This window comes from Suricata suricatta, chromosome 13 (genome assembly GCF_006229205.1).
Source record: "Suricata suricatta isolate VVHF042 chromosome 13, meerkat_22Aug2017_6uvM2_HiC, whole genome shotgun sequence".
Classification (NCBI taxonomy): Eukaryota; Metazoa; Chordata; class Mammalia; order Carnivora; family Herpestidae; genus Suricata; species Suricata suricatta.
The window spans coordinates 2893386-2908616 of NC_043712.1; the positions used below are offsets into that span (position 1 = coordinate 2893386).

A 15231-nucleotide genomic window follows, 5' to 3' on the forward strand; every position below is an offset into this window, starting at 1 on the left:
GCCTCTGGGACAGCTAAGGCCAGGATGGGGGAGGGGCGGGGCTGGGGGGGGCTCTCTGGGGGCGGGGCGGGGTGGGGGCGGGGCCGAGGGCCGCTCTGGGGGCGGGGCTGGGGAATCTGGGCTGGGGGGGCCTCTCTGGGGGCGGGGCTGGGGGCTGAGAGACCCTGGAGCTCTAGGGGGAGGTGCTTTCTGGATTCCAGAAAGCTCTCAGAGCCCCTGCCTCCTTTCTGCCTCCATAGGCCGCAGAGTCTCGGCTTAAAGATTTAAAGCCCCAGTTACGCCCCAGCAGGCACCGGGTTTTCAGAGGGCAGCGGCTTTCCACGTAAAGGAGGGCCCCCGGGCTTCAGCCCCTCGTTGTGGGGCGGGGCGGGACTGTTCTGTCTCCCTCCTGTCGCCGTCCCCCCCTTGTCCCCCTGTGGGGAGAGTGCACCGACGACGAGTGCGGGTCTGATCGCCGTCCGTCGGTGGGGCTGGGGTCCCGGCCGGTCACCTCGCGTCTGGTTCTGTGTCTCTGCAGCCTGGCTTCACCTGAAACTGCGCCTGGGGGTCTTCCGCCCGCCGGGGCTCTGACTGTAAGGGGTCGGAGCCCTTGGGAGGAGGCCTGGAGGCAGTAGGCGGGTCCTCACCGATCATCCGGTTCTGTCCCTCTGTCCCGGGTTGGGGGGCAGTGAGGGCCACTAGAAACCCACAGAGGGGCAAAGGCCTGCAGGGTCACGGGCCATGGCTTTGTTTCTTTTCTCTTTGAAGAAGCGGCGGGCCCTGAATTTGGAAGTGTGGGCTTTGGAGGCAGCCCAGGCCTGGACTCCTGGCCGCCTGCTGGGTGGTGGCAGACCAGCTGCCCAGCCTCTCTGAGCCTTGCTCTCCTAATGCAGAAAGTGGGAGTCGAAATCGTGTTCACCTCCCAGGGTTTTAGCAAGATTGAACAGAATAAGTGACACATGGGCTCAGCCCATTTCGCAGAGCCCTGAAGAGGTTCGGTAAATATTAGGGGTTAGCAATTCCCTGGAGGGCGGGTGTGTGTGCTGCCCCTGCCCCTCCCCCCCTTCCCAGCACCTGCTGCCTCCCTGGCCAAAGCATAGGGGGCGGGGTCCCGTGTCATTTAGTAACTGTGTGACCTTGAGCTGGGCAGTCTGCCTCTCCTCTGGAGCACATCTCCAGGGAGAGAGGACGGGTGTCCCGAGGTCGGGTCTCCTGGTGCGCCTGGGAGTGGCTGTGCCCTTCTGCCCCACTGTGTGCTTTGTGACCCGCCAGGGAGGAGGGCCCGCCCTCACTCGAAGTGGGACAGGCAGGAGGAGACTTGCATTTTGTTTTAAGGCAACTGAGTAGGTTGGCATCCTTACATTTTTTTTTAAACCTTAAATTTGATCTTCTTTAAAATTGGCTAAAAGCCTTCCCTCCTGGGCAAAGGAAAAGCCCGTTGTGCTGCGTGTGGCCCCCATAGGCAGTGCGAGACTGGAGCCGGCACACCCCCAGCCCCCCAGCGGCTTCTGCTCCACACACAAAGCCCTTGCTCTGGCCGGGTTTGCCACCCGCCCGTCAGGAACTGGACGTCCCAGGAGCGCAGGGCCGATTGTGTTCCTGCTTCCGGCATTGTGGCTGCAGCAGACACTCCGTGCATGAGGTGTGGGCCTCGTGCTGTGGTTACAGGAGTGAATAAGACCCAGCCCCCTCCCACCCGCGTTTCCTGTCCAGCTGGCACATCCTGGAAGCCTCCCTGGAGGAGGTGGTGTTCACTCTGAGCTTTAAAGTAGGAAGGAAACCCAAAACCACAACTCTTCTCAGAGGGAGTGCTGTGGGTGTTCCATATGAGGAGGGGAGACAGCTGAGGGGGCAGGGAGAGAGCAGGTGTAGAGCAGATATGTTCCAGATCCCCACAAAATGTCTAAGGAGAAAAGGTGAGAGAGTGTCAGAGTCACCCACAAACTGTATTTTACAAACGTGAAGTTTTAGACTGAATTTGTGTGTTACTTTTAAATAACGAGCCGTAAAAATTCCAGTCACTTCAAAATGCTGCAATGAGTAATATCAATTTTTCTCCTACTGAGAAACCTTTTAGATGTGCTATTTTTTTTTTATTTTATTTGTGGGGGTGGAGGACGCACCAGAAGGCACAGAAACCCAACTACCCGCTTTTCCCTGTGGCCACGTCAGGCTATGGGTCATGCGCAGACGACTGTGTTCCTAAAAGGGAGTGTTTTCAAAGGCAGCGGACTCTCAGAGCTGAAGGTTCTGGGTGTAAAGGTGTCTTCCGCCCTCATAATTGGATCCGACTCTGGGAAAATGACCCGACCGCCACCGCCTACCACCGCGGCAATCCTGCGCTCCGCGCCGCCTCCCTCCCGACCGCCCCGAATGCATGTCCCCAGGGGCCCAAGCCGCTTCCCGAAAATAAAATGCACGGGCAGGCAGCTCTGCTGAGACTGTTCTCCTCCTAAGCTTTCCGGGATCTTGTCGAATATTAAAGTTCCATCTGAGGCTAGACTCAATTCAGATCTGCCTGCAAAGATGTAAAACAGCGATTCTTCATTTTCTGGGTGATTGATTCCTGACGCTATGTTCGGAATGTACATGTTTGCAAAGCAGTCATCTACCTATGATCCTGCGGGGCGTGACGGATGGCGTGCAAGATGGGGAAGAGGGTTGATGCAGAGTCAGGGAGATCAGTTCCCTTGTGCCTCGGTTCCGCGCTCCTGCGATCAGCCTTCACAGCAGGACAGCCGGGAGATTCAGGAGGAGAGAATCTGTCTCCACCTGAGGGGGGGGGGGGCCCAACGGCACCATTCATCTTTCTCGGTCTGTGTGCCCGCCCAGCTGGTATGTATCCTGCAGAATAGAGAGACTTAAACACAATCCCTGACACAAGGAAGAAAAAGAGCCCCCCAAAGCCATATGCTTGGAGCTGTGACCAGGGAGGACCTCATGCTCCGGTACCCCTGATTTGCAGAAAAACATTCTGGCACGTGGCAGAGGAAATGTTTGCCACGCCAGTTCTGCTCTGTTTGGGGAGTCCTTCATCATAACACTGCCCGGTGTCGGTGATTAACTAGTAAATAATGCATGGGCTGCTTCTGGTGCCCAGCGTGTTGGTGCGGAAGAGGTCATGGTCGTGTATTAGGAGGCAAACAAGATGGGTGGGCACCTGCTACAGCTCCTTCCTTGAACCTGTTGCCTTCTTGACAGGTGCAAAACATGTCTCAATCCATAGAGGTCCTGGACAGGCGAACTCAGAGAGACTTGCAGTATGTGGAGAAGATGGAAAACCAAATGAAGGGGCTGGAGTCCAAGTTCAAGCAGGTGGAGGAGAGCCATAAGCAGCACCTGGCCAGGCAGTTCAAGGTATGTGTGCTTCTCCTCCTCGAGACTGGGCTTGGTTTCCCTTCACGCTTTTCCCTGCCCCTTCAGAAATAGAAACTTGGAGCCCGGGGAGGAGCCCAGTGAAAATTGCCCCTTGCAATTTTGCGCCGCTGTCCTTGGACATGGAGCGGCAGCCCGCCCTCGCCCTGGTTTGGCGAACGACACCTTGAAAGGGGCGGACTGAGCAGCAGCTTTCGGACCCCCGTTAGCCTCCGAAGCAGCAGGGACCCCGGACCTGGCTTCTCAAGCCGGGTCACAGATTAGCTGGGAAGGGACACGGCTGGTCCTTGTCATTCTGAGCTGCTGCAGGTAAATCACATTAGCCAAGGATCAGCTTAATTGATTAGAGCCATTTCTGAGCAGGGCAGGTTTTCACATCTGACCTAATTTAGCGGTGACAAGGCACAGTGTAGGTGTGCAGGGAAGCAGGAGGGAGACACCAACATCTTTCTCACTTCCTGGTAAGTGTTTCTTTCCCCTCCAGGTAACTCTGGACGTTAAAGCCAGAGTTTGACCTAAAATTATATATACATATGTAGAAATATGTATATATACATCTCTAGTTTACTCTGCTTCAAAATGTCCAAATTGAAAAATTATATGCACCTTAATTAAGGTATACATGCATGTTAATTAGCAATCTCGCCCAGATATAAATGAACAGGTCAAATTATACACAACCCCGCTTGACTGGAAATTGCTGATGCTCTGTCTTCCTGTTCTCTTTATGCTAATGTTTTCCTTTGATGTGCTCCCTGCATGAAGCAAGAACTCATCCGCTTCTGAGAGCGGTACGTTACGTAGACGGAATAGCAGGCTAACGAAGTAATCAATCCATATTATAAATAAAATAATAGCAGGCCTGAGCCTGTTGCGGAGAAATGAGCCGATTGCGCATGTTGGAGGCAGGTGACCACGATGTCCTTGCTCCTGACATGTCATCGGGAATTTCCTCAGAGTGAGATGTTGACCTGCTTGACCAAAAAGAGTTTGTGTCTTTCCCTGGACGAACAGCCTCCCTTCCCCACAGGAGAGTCAGATTCCTCTGGAGACGAGGGTGTCTTTAGCCTGTCGCACTGTGCACGCAGGCGTCCCCCTCCGAGTTCCAAAATTTGGGGCAGTATGGCCCCGGGGGAGGAAAAGCAGCCCCTTGCCTTTCGCCGTGCTTTAGTCTCATTGAGAATCTCAACAGGAATTGTGAGGGAGTCTCTAGGGCTGTTGAGCAGTTGGTCTGGAGTCCATCTAGCATCACGGTGTGATCTTTTTTTTTAAGTGACCATGAAAATATTTGTCTGTTAATGGCTGTCTGTTTAAAGCAGGCTAGTGAGGCAGCTCTTCAACAGTATTTCATTTTCTTGCTTGCAGGGCTAACTTAAAAGCGTTTTTTCAATGCTGCAGTGACTGAAGAGGCAGTCCACTCCCATGTAACCATGGAAGAGGGTCAGAGAGCTTTTGCACCACATGCATTTTTACTATTATTTTCCAATACTTAGCACCATATCACTAAGGAACCTTGAATACAACCAGGACCCTTCCTCTTTTGCATGCGACTTGTAGATGCATTTCATGGATAGTTTGAACCCTTGTCAATGCATTTTTTGAAAAAGAAAAAAAAAAAGAAACTTTGTGTGTGTGACTAAAAGCATGTAACCTTAAGATGTTGCATTCTAAACTGACAATAAAGACCTTTCCCAAATATGTTGGTGTTCTGGAGACTGTTTAATATGCTCTTCTATCTCATTTGGAGCAGAATACATAAACCTATAAAGAAAGCAGGAGTGTGCACACCCTCCGCCACCCAGGGAGAAGCCAGGCCAAGGCGGGGTGTTGCAAGTTTTTGCACGCATAGCACTGAACCCAGCTTATTTTAACCTTGCAGGCAATAAAAGCGAAAATGGATGAACTTAGGCCTTTGATCCCTGTGTTGGAAGAGTACAAGGCCGATGCCAAATTGGTATTGCAGTTTAAAGAGGAGGTCCAGAATCTGACGTCAGTGCTTAACGAGCTGCAAGAGGAAATTGGCGCCTATGACTACGATGAACTTCAGAGCAGAGTGTCCAATCTTGAAGAAAGGCTCCGTGCATGCATGCAAAAACTAGGTAGGACCAGAACCCCGCGGGGGCGCGGCTCTGCTCCGCCCACCTCGCCCACACACAGGCTCAGGGAGTGGTGCTGAAGCGGACAGCGCCCGCCTGGCCTCAGCGAGGCCCGGGCAGGGCTCCGCGCAGGCTCCCCAGTAGGTGGCACTCAGGCTAGGGCGCCGTCCCATGTCCCACCCCGTGCAGAGAACGCCAGCTCACGGACCCCACGGAGTCGCACATCTGAAGAAAGCGTTAGATGCCACATACCATCTGATGAATGTGTGTGTGCGCGTGTGCGCATGAGCCTGTGTGTTCCGCGTGTGTGTTGGGTGAGTTCAGGACACAAGCCTCATAGGGCTGGACACATACATCTCAGATTCTCTCCGGGGTGGGGACAAGGGGCTGAGGAAACTCCCAAGATAACGCATCACTCGTGGTTTGAACAAAAGAGCAAAGAAATTCCAGTCACACCATGGCGGGACTTGCTGTTCACGGGGAGTAAGGCACGAGTCCCTGCGCACTGCCTGGAGGGAGCAGAGCCCCGGAGCCCAGCGGCTCCTCCAGCCCGTTGCTATTTTCCGGGAAGGACCCCCCGGCACTGGGGGGGCCCCTCGGATTCTTGTGATTGAATACCCGCTCGCCTTCCAACTCTCCTTTTGATGGCTTCCGAAAGTCTTGACTCCCTCACTCTTTTTTCAGTATTTCCAGTTCATTCTTGGGTTTTCTTACGAAGACTAGTGGCCTTTCTCACCTACTGTTTTTTGACCCCAAGGTTGTTTATGTCCCTGCTGTATTCTTCTTAGTGTGATGTAGGGTCATTTTGGCAGAAGTTTCCCTTAGGTTTTTATCTGATATTCTAACGTGGTCCCTTCTCACTCCCTCTCCCCCCACCAATACCCAAATGTCTCTTTATAAACTCACAGCATCTCAAAATAGCCAGTACTTTTAAAAGTCCCTAGTGCTGTGACGGGAAAGGGGGGGATGTCGACAGGGTGAGGAAGGGGGGCCCGGCGCCCCTGTCAGAGCCGGTCCGGACGCCCAGGTCACCTCCAACGCCGTTCCAGGCACCTCAGCAAAGGCAGACGCGGGTTAAACCCCCAGTCCCGGAGGGGACGGCGAGCGGCATCGGGAGTTTAATCTGGTTCAATGTGGGTACTGAGGCCGTGTCACCTGACGGATTTTTCCAGGGATGTGGCTCGCCGCGCCCCAGTCCTGGTGTGCGGGGGCTGCGGGGCCTGGGACCTATGCTGACACTAAGGGGGTCCGTGTGGATATTTGAAATGCTCACAGTGACGGGGCTCTGTCTAAGACGATGGACTGTATGGTTCTTTGCACTGGGTGTGGCTTTGAGTTTCTAGGCACAGTTACCCCACGCTGACCATCACCCCGTCCACACCCTGCAAACACCCCCACTCAGAAGTCTGTCCCAGCCTCTGAGGAGTCTGGGGGCGGGGGACTTATTGCCTACATTTTCCCCTCCCTGGGATACAGACTCTGTATACCAGTGAGGAACTGAGATGAAATCTCCATGCCTTCCAAGTCCGGGGCCAAGGAGCCAAACGGAAATTCAGAGTGGAAAGTTACCAAGGCCAAGAAGCCACAGGCCTCTCCGAGGGGGACGCCACCCCCTAAAAATATTTGGCCTATTTTTAGAAGCTGCGTGAATTTTCCTTGCACTTTTGGATCCCGGGGCTTTCACAGGATTACCCTTGGGCTGCTGAAATGGTTGATTTGGGAGCAAAGAGAGAGGAGGAGCCCGGCCGCGTTCTGAACGTGTTGGGAGGGCAGCCGTGGGGCCTCCCCTCGGCGTTTCTCTCTCCAGAAACACCTTGACTTGTAGATAGACCCGCTGAGGCGGGGTCTGCAGGTGGGGCCCAGGGATCTGCATTTAACCGGCACCCTGGCGACCCAGGTAAACACCGAAGCCGGAGGACCCGCGGTCTGGGGCAGGCGGTGCCGTAAAGTAGTCGAGTGCTGCTCTGCGGCTCTGTGACTCCTCCGAGCGGCTGGCTCCTGTTCTATCCGCACGGTGAGGGGGTCGGAGTCCCTGTGCCCTGGGGTTGTGTTGGAGGTCCAGGGACACCATTCCCATCCCTGGCAGAGTAGGGGTGACAGGCTGGCAGGCAGATAGCAGAGGATAGATAGGTAGGTAGGCAGGTAGGTGGTAGAGGACAGGTAGGTAGGTGGTAGGTGATAGGTAACTAGGTAGGCAGGTCGTAGGTGATAGGCAGGTAGGCAGGCAAGCAGCAGAGGACAGGTAAGTAGAGAGGGAGGAAGGTAGGCGGGAGAGACGGATCCAGTCCATCGGTACATGAAGAGACAGGTGGGTAGGCAGCTGTGGGGATGGATAAACAGGCAGATGATAGAGCAGGCAGTAGCTGTTCCCTCTCCCTAGGCGGTCACTTAGGCTCAGCAACTTAAGGACCACACGTGTCCTCTGGCGGCTGATTTGGTCTTTATTTTTTCACCTTGCAGAGGGGCCCCATCTTAGCAGCCTGTTTGCTTGCTTGGAGGCCCCAGTGAGCGCTGAGCACAGGAGCCCGCCTGGGGGGGTCTGGGGGGCCGCGGCCCCGCAGCTCCTGGGCCCCTCCCCCGCCCCCTCGGCGCCTTGGCTCCTTGGCCTCCAGTCTCTCTGTGGTCCTTGGCTTGGTGACAGCGCCTCCCTGTGTGACAGTGCAGAGCCCTCAGTCAGGTCCTCCTTGTGGCGGCCTCCCCTTTCAGTCGACAACGCTGGTAATTCCTGACCCCAAAACATACACAGGAAAATAGAAAACAAGATTCTGTTTGTTTCATTTCTACTTGTAAAGATTCCTCTCTCAAGGGATTGTATGTTTTTCCCAACGGCCCAGCCAGAGACAACGCTGCAACTCCTTTTCTGAAACTGGAGGTGGGCATCCTCTGCAAGGGGCACGGGGGAGCAGCCTCCGGCCCCGCCCCTGCAGCTCCCCTGATTCCCAGACAAGCCAGCGCCACAGTTGCCCAGCAGCCCTGTCCCCTGAGCTGGGGGGTGAGACCTCACCCCCCAGGGCAGCCTGCAGAGTCAGACGACCCAGCAGCTTCACCCGCTGAGCCGGAGACTCAGGATCCAATGCAAAATGTTGTTCATATGTCCACACGTCCTGAGCATGTCATGCACCTGTTGGCTTCAGGCCTCAGCTTTCCTGTCTGTAAGATGGGGAGATAGCTGATTTTAGGGCTTCCTCTGTTAGAGCAGATGCCCAGAGCGCTACAGTGTTTGGTTGGGGGGGATCTTCTTGCTCCACCGAGAACACACCTGAATGGAGCCCCGCGGGTTCAGCACCCCCACTGGCAGTGTGCCTGTTGATAGCCCTCAGACTGTAGACGGCTTTGACCGTTTGGGATGTCGGCATCATGTCCCAGGCTCACTCTGCTGGGGAAGGCAAGTCTGAAGCCTCCCTCCTGTTCTTCAACCCTGGAGATGTGGCCGGTTCAGGGAGGCAGAGGGATCGGCCCTGACCCACTCCCAGGGGCCTGGAAGGGCTGGAAGGGCGGTGCCGGAAGGAGCCTGAGCAGGGCGGCCTGTCCTCAGGCCCTTCTACCTGCAAGGATGCGGCCGTGCCCAAGCTCCCAGCTTTGCGAGCTGCCCCCAGTCCTTGAAGGATAAAAGCTGGGAGCAAGGGAGACCGAAAGCCCCGGGGGGCCCGGCCTGCCTGCTGCGGGGCCATGGACCCTGCAGTCTGGTCTCTGGCCTGATTCCATGGCAGGCATGTGACTCGGGGCCTGCTCAAGGCTCCTCACGGGGACCGTCCAGGCTGTTGTCAGAAGGGAATTCCTTCTAGGAACGGCAGGAGGCAAAGGATTTCGTCCGCAGGACGCTGCTTTGTCCAGGCTCCGGGCTCTGCGCGCACCCTCCCTCCTGACATCCGTCCTGGGCTCCCGAGGGCGGCCAGTGCGGGCCCAGGAGCTCCACCTCCTCCGAGCGGCACCTGCGCAGGGGCGCTTCCCCAGCCTCCTCCCTCCTTACGCACATCCTGAGCCCTCGTGACAGAAAGGGACACTTTCCTGAACTGAATGTGCCAAGGCTCTTCCGCGAGGCTCTGCCACAGGGCTTTTTTAGATCCTGTCAGCCCCCGAGGTCTTGGCAGAACCAGTCTGGACAGAGAACCAAAAATAACTCCGACTCCAGCAGGGCAGGCAGCCTCCAACCCTGGAGGCCCTGGGGACCTGAGCCTGCAGCCAGTACTTGGAAGAGCAGGGCTCCCGGGCCAGCTGGACCCTTCTCTTCGTGCTCGGCTCCGTGATTTCAGGGCTCCGTCCGAGGGGCTAGGGAGGCTGGTGCTTCGCACCTAGAGCCGGGGTGCACCTGGGTGATGAGGGGTGCAGACTGCAGTGCGGGGGGGCAGAGCGCGTCCCCTCCAGGTCAGCCCTGACCTGCAGCCTGTTTCCTGAAGTGGCCGCCTCCCCAGCTCTGCCGCCCAGCCCAAAAGCCTCACCATGGGCAGGACGCAGTGCGATGGGTGGCTCTGGGCAGCCCTGACCCCCCACTCTGCTGGGGACGAAACCCCCCTTCTCCACGTCCTTAGTCCGAAGTCACAGTCGTGATCATGGCTGCTGCCTCCACTGAGCACTGACTCACATCCGGCGCCCTGCTAGACTCTGCTGCCTGGTCAGCCCCTCCGGTCTCCTCTATTACCCTCTGGGTTCATGGAAAAGGAAGATGTCTGTGCCTCACTCGGGGAGGGTGGCCTTCCCTCACCTGCTGTCCCCTGTGCCGGGCATGCGGCAAAGCATAGACTCATGAGGATTTTCTGAGGTGAATAATTTCACCTCTAAGCGCCTGAGCAGTCACTCACTCGCTGTTCATGGACAGACAGCTCCCCGGGGCCGGGCTTTGCAGAAATATCGAGAGAGCAGCGGGCTTGATGCCCGGGGCGTTAAGACCAGGACACTTGGGTCCTCGGCCCCAGGAAATGTGTGGTCGTGAGCATGAGTCAGTGGGGACAAGGTGGGCAGAGTTCAGAAGGCAGAGGGCTCGGGAAGAGGCGTGGGTTTGGGCCAAGCCACAGGGCGGGGGGGCGCGGGGGGGGGGTTCCAGGTGGACGGAAGAGCCCCAGCAAGGGTGCGGAGGCAGGAAGGGCCAGCATCTGAGCCGCGCTGGGGCGTTGGCCCGCCCTCTTCGCCTTCTGAGTATGACGTGGGGGACAGACATCTGTTCTCCGGGGCGGCCATCATCCAGCGCAGGGGGGAACGGCTGCGCAGGCTCGGCCGGAACCTTGGTGTGAGTCCGCGTCTCGTCGGGCAGTGCCCATCCTGCGGTGTGCTATTGGACAGAAACCCGCAGGCCCCCCAGGTTCCCTGAGCCGTGACGTCCTTGGGGGCGCTGGCCCCTTTGGACTCCCCCTTCCAGGCAGGACCACTGTGCCGGGCTCAGCAGGTGGCCCCTGGTCAGCACCTCCAGATTCCTACCCCAGTCCGAGGAGCTGCTGTCCCCTGGCGGCCCAGAGCCCCCAGGTCACAGGAACCCTACGGGCCAGGGGGACCCAGCCTTGGGTCCTGCTTCTCCCAGGTTCCCCCTCCTCCAGACCAAACACTCTCAAATTCTCTGGAGGCGTCTGGGGCTCTCCTGAGGTTTCCAAGAACCCACCCACTTTTCCCTGCTTCTGGTCCCCGTAGGCGCTGGCTAGCCCTGGACCGCCGCCCAGTCCCCCTGTCCACCCTCTCTCCTCCCACAGCTGGAGAAAGGGGCCCAGCCAGCTTGCCATGATTCTCGGCAGTGACCCGGCTCACCTGCGGCCCTGAAGCCTTGACTCCTGGAAGCCTCGGTCTGTGAGGGGCCGGTACTTACGTGGGCGAGCACGCATTGCTCCTGAAAGCGGAACAGACAGGAAGTCTGGAGAAGAGGAGGGGATGGGCGGGTGAAAATAGGTTCGGACTCACGGCAGCAGCGGGAGCAGGGCGGTACCCTGATGGGGACACGGGTGCGAAGCCAGCCCCGCTCCCGCCGCTGGCAGCTCTTACCTCCCCCACACCCGCCCCCGGCCTCCGCGCTCCGCCAGGCGCCGGACAGGGACGTCAGGGGTCTGTGCAGTCTTGTGCATACTCCCCCCATGTAAGTTCATGGAGACCAGCCTCTCGGGCCTGGTCTGCTTTGCCAAATTATCCTGGCTGAACTGAGTCCCTGGGTTAAGTCATTTTCGGTCTTCTGAAAACGCCCGGGTCTTCCTGGGGCCTTGCACACCGCATGTCCACGTGCCGAGAGGCCCCTGTGGTCCAGGAGTGCCCTGCCCTCTGGGCTGCCTGGGATTCTGGAAGACCTGAGTGGCTGTGCACACAGCCTGGTGTGCGGCCGGGAGCGGAGTCTTCACTGGGCCTTCAGGTGCAGCCTGGGAACCCCACAGGGCTGTGGGAAGGGCGCTGGGTCCCCACCTCAGTGGTGCCAAGTGGCCGGGCAGCCCTGAGTCCGTCCCGGGCCATCGGTCCCTCTGCCCTGCTCCATCAGTGCCTCCTGGGCCCCTGCTCGAAGGCCACAGGGCTCCCCCCGGGCGGAAGGGGCTTCTCCCTCAACCTCTCCCCTGCCTAGTTCTAACTGGCGCAGGGGGGCGGAGCAGCGGGCTCCTCCCAGAGAGGGGCCTCGGGGCCCTGGCCGCACTGGGCAGGGAGTCCTCTGCGGCCTCTCCAGCAGCGCCAGCCCACTGCCTAGGTGGAACAGGGCAAGGGCAGCCCGTAGACAGGCACCCGGACCGAGGGGAGGAGGGGACTCGCGTCCTCCCGCAGCGGGATGTCAGACCCGGGCCAGGGGACTCACCTCTGTGCTGTGCACACTGTCTTCCAGCCTGTGGCAAGCTGACGGGCATCAGTGACCCTGTGACCATCAAGACCTCTGGCTCAAGGTTCGGGTCCTGGATGACAGACCCTCTGGCCCCAGAAGGGGACAACAGGGTAAGTGCCTCCTCAGACCGGCCTGGGGATGAGGGTCGTTTGGGCAGGAGTGCCCTCATGGGGCCAGGTGAGCCTGTCCCCACCCCTGTGCATCTGGCCTGTGTGCCCACCCCCCCGGAAAACCGTTCCAGCAGTTGTGGTGTGAGCACCGCTTGGTGCCCCTGGGCTGTGGCCCAGGTCCCTCAGGGAGGTCCCTGTGCTACCTCAGAGTCCCAGACTGCAGGGTGGGTCACTCTGCGAGACCATGAGATGGGTTGTCCTGTGTGAGAGCAGGTGGACCCCTGCAGGGCCGCCAGGGCCTGACTCCTCCGGCTCCCTGCCTGGGGAGGGGGTGCTGAGCAGAGGAAGGGGAGAGAGGGAGGAGCTGGGGAGAGGCAGGGGGAGGGAGGGAGGGGCGGGGGTGCTCAGAGCCCTTCTCTGTGGCGAAGCCTCCCCAGACACCCAGCCCCTCCCCCGCTCCTGGAGGAGAAGCCGAGTGGCCTGCCTTCCTTTAATGACTTCTCGTTTGTATTTCATTTGTTATTCCTTTCAAGGCTGATGGAAACTCGTGTTCCTTTTTGATTTAAGGAAGAGACTGAGTTCTTTTTTTCTCGACTTTTCCCCCTGGGTAAAAACTCGGAAAAGGAGAGAAACGCAGGGCCTAGGTTTCGGTGTTTGAGCCCCTTTGGGGTGCGGCGCGCTGGGGGCACTCAGAGCCTCCACCAGGGGCAGACGCGCCGGGGTTCCCAGGGGAAGAGGGACGCTGCGGTCCGGCCACGCTGCCCTGTGGTGATGCACCCGCCCCTGCGAACCTGGGCGGCTCCCGCCCCCTCCCGCCCCCTGGGAGGCTGCCGGCTGGCCATGAGTCTCCTCTTCCTTCCGGCAGGATGAGGAGGTGGGGGGCTAGAAATCTGAGAGTTTGGAGGAGGACTCTCGTGGGCAGGGGTGGGTGGCTCTCTCTCCCCAGAGATTCGGATTTCCCCCCTCCCCAGCCCACATGCCTGCCGGGAGGCACTGTACTTGGGGCGTGAGGTGGTGACTCCATGCTTCTGGTGCACTTTCTCCTGGGGAGGGCGGGCGGGGGACCGTGACCGGGGGCTCCCTGGGAGCCTGTGACTTGTCCAGCCCCACTCCTGCCCCCGCCTGGAGTGCAGACCCGGGATATGGGAGCACACAGGTGTTTGCGGGGTGTTCCGTTCCGCGTTCAGAGTCAGGACAGTTAGCTGGTGTTGGCGAGTTTTCTAACGGTTTAACTGACGAATTGCTATCCGGATTGGTCTTCTGGTCCATGTCCCCCGCGGCGACCCCCAGCTCTGTCCTGGGGGGCACTCGGGAAACAAAAGCGCGGCGGTGCAGGCAGGGCCCCGCGTGGCTCCCCTCTCGCACTTGGGTGTGCGTGCAGATCACTGACACAAGAGGTGATGTCCGTGCCCGGCCTCAGCCGCTCTCGGCGGGCCTCCGGCGTGGACACTGCCCTTATGTCTGCTGTTCGCTGGGAAAACCCGGTCTGGTCACATGCCTAAGGTCCCAGGAAAGGCTGGTCCACTGGGTTCACCGACAGACCTACACAGCAGGCACCACTCCAGGCTGAGTCTCCCGAGACCACGCCCTCCCCGCCTCCCACCTGCAGCCCGCCTCCCCACCCCCTACACGCCCCCCAGACAGGCCCTTTTGGAGCCGGGAGCCAGAGCCAGAGCCCTCAGTGCTGCGGAGAACGCACGCATGTGGGGGTGGGGAGCCCGGATCTGACACTGCGCACGTGCCCCCGGCCGTTCTGTGGTCTCTTTCCTTTGTTGCAAAGAGCACTGGGCCGAGGACCTCCCTTCCCCTGGATGCCGTCGCCCCGAACGGGCAGTATGTGGGTGCGGGAGGCTGTCGAGGGGTGATGAGACATCTACTTTCTGCTTGATGCTGACGCGGCCGCGCTCCAGGAAGTGAGGCCCTGGTGATGGACGGAGCAGCCAGAGGGGGCCGGCGGGAGGAGGCCTTGGCCGCAGCCGCCAGCAAGGGGGAGGGAGGAGCTGGCGCTGGCTGGCGGGGGAGACGGCCTTGGGCAGCGCAGAGCCCGGCACCCGGGTGGTTCGGGCCGTTCCGAGCCGCATGCTTAGCGCAGCCACCGCCAGCCGGCCTCACGACGCTTCCCCGGCCCTGCCGTTGATCTGGAAGAGAGCTGTTCCGTGGGATCTGTTTCATTTTCCCATCCGCGTGTCACATGCACGCAGGAGACCAGGAGCGTGCTGCAAAGGGAAACCGGAACTCACGTCAGTGTCAGGGGCAGGCCGCCCAGAGGCGCCGTGAGAGAGGTGCCAGGGCCAGGGGCAGGGACGGCGCACGGGGGTCCTTGGCGGGCACCCGTGGGGGGCTGCGGAGGAGAAGCTGCAGCTTGCTGCCTCCTGACGCCCTTGCGCTGAGCTGTCAGAGCAGGCTTAGCGCCTTTGTGTCCTTCCTCCACTCCTTTATTAAGCACCAACTGTGTGCCGGGCACTCTGCTGGTCTCGGTGTCCAGATGCTGCCTTCTCTCAGCCGTGACCCGGTGGTGGCACCGGGGCTCTGGAAACTCTCCCCCTGATGCCGGGCTGTGCCCCGCCCCAGGAGCCCCCTTGCCCTGATTCTGAGACCCGTTGCCCACTCCGTGGACCACACTTCTAGAGTCCAGAACATCTTTCCTCCTGTGGGCAGGCTTCTGCCGTGGACGTCCCAGGCATCAGCCCCTCTGTGTCGGTGTCTCTCTTAGGGCACGAGTCACGGGACTTATGGCCCCCCTAACCAGAGGCTCTCACCTGCAATCCTTAGGACGTCTGCAAAACTCTCTTTTCCAAATAAGGTCACACTTAGAGGGTCCTGAATGCTGAATGTGCACATACCTTTTGGGAGGCCACCTTTCACCTCCCTGCCTGGGAGTTCCGGGAGGCTGGGG

At 59.1% G+C, this 15231-nt stretch overlaps 1 protein-coding gene across 1 annotated transcript in view; it reads left to right on the top strand.

Moving 5' to 3' along the window:
* Positions 1–15231, top strand: part of OLFM1 (olfactomedin 1) — a 31929-nt gene that overhangs the window by 12606 nt on the left and 4092 nt on the right. The window contains exons 3-5 of the mRNA XM_029920452.1: positions 3181–3336; positions 5234–5453; positions 12229–12335. Of these exons, the coding sequence (XP_029776312.1) occupies positions 3181–3336; positions 5234–5453; positions 12229–12335 (483 nt within the window). The remainder of the gene's footprint in view (positions 1–3180; positions 3337–5233; positions 5454–12228; positions 12336–15231) is intronic.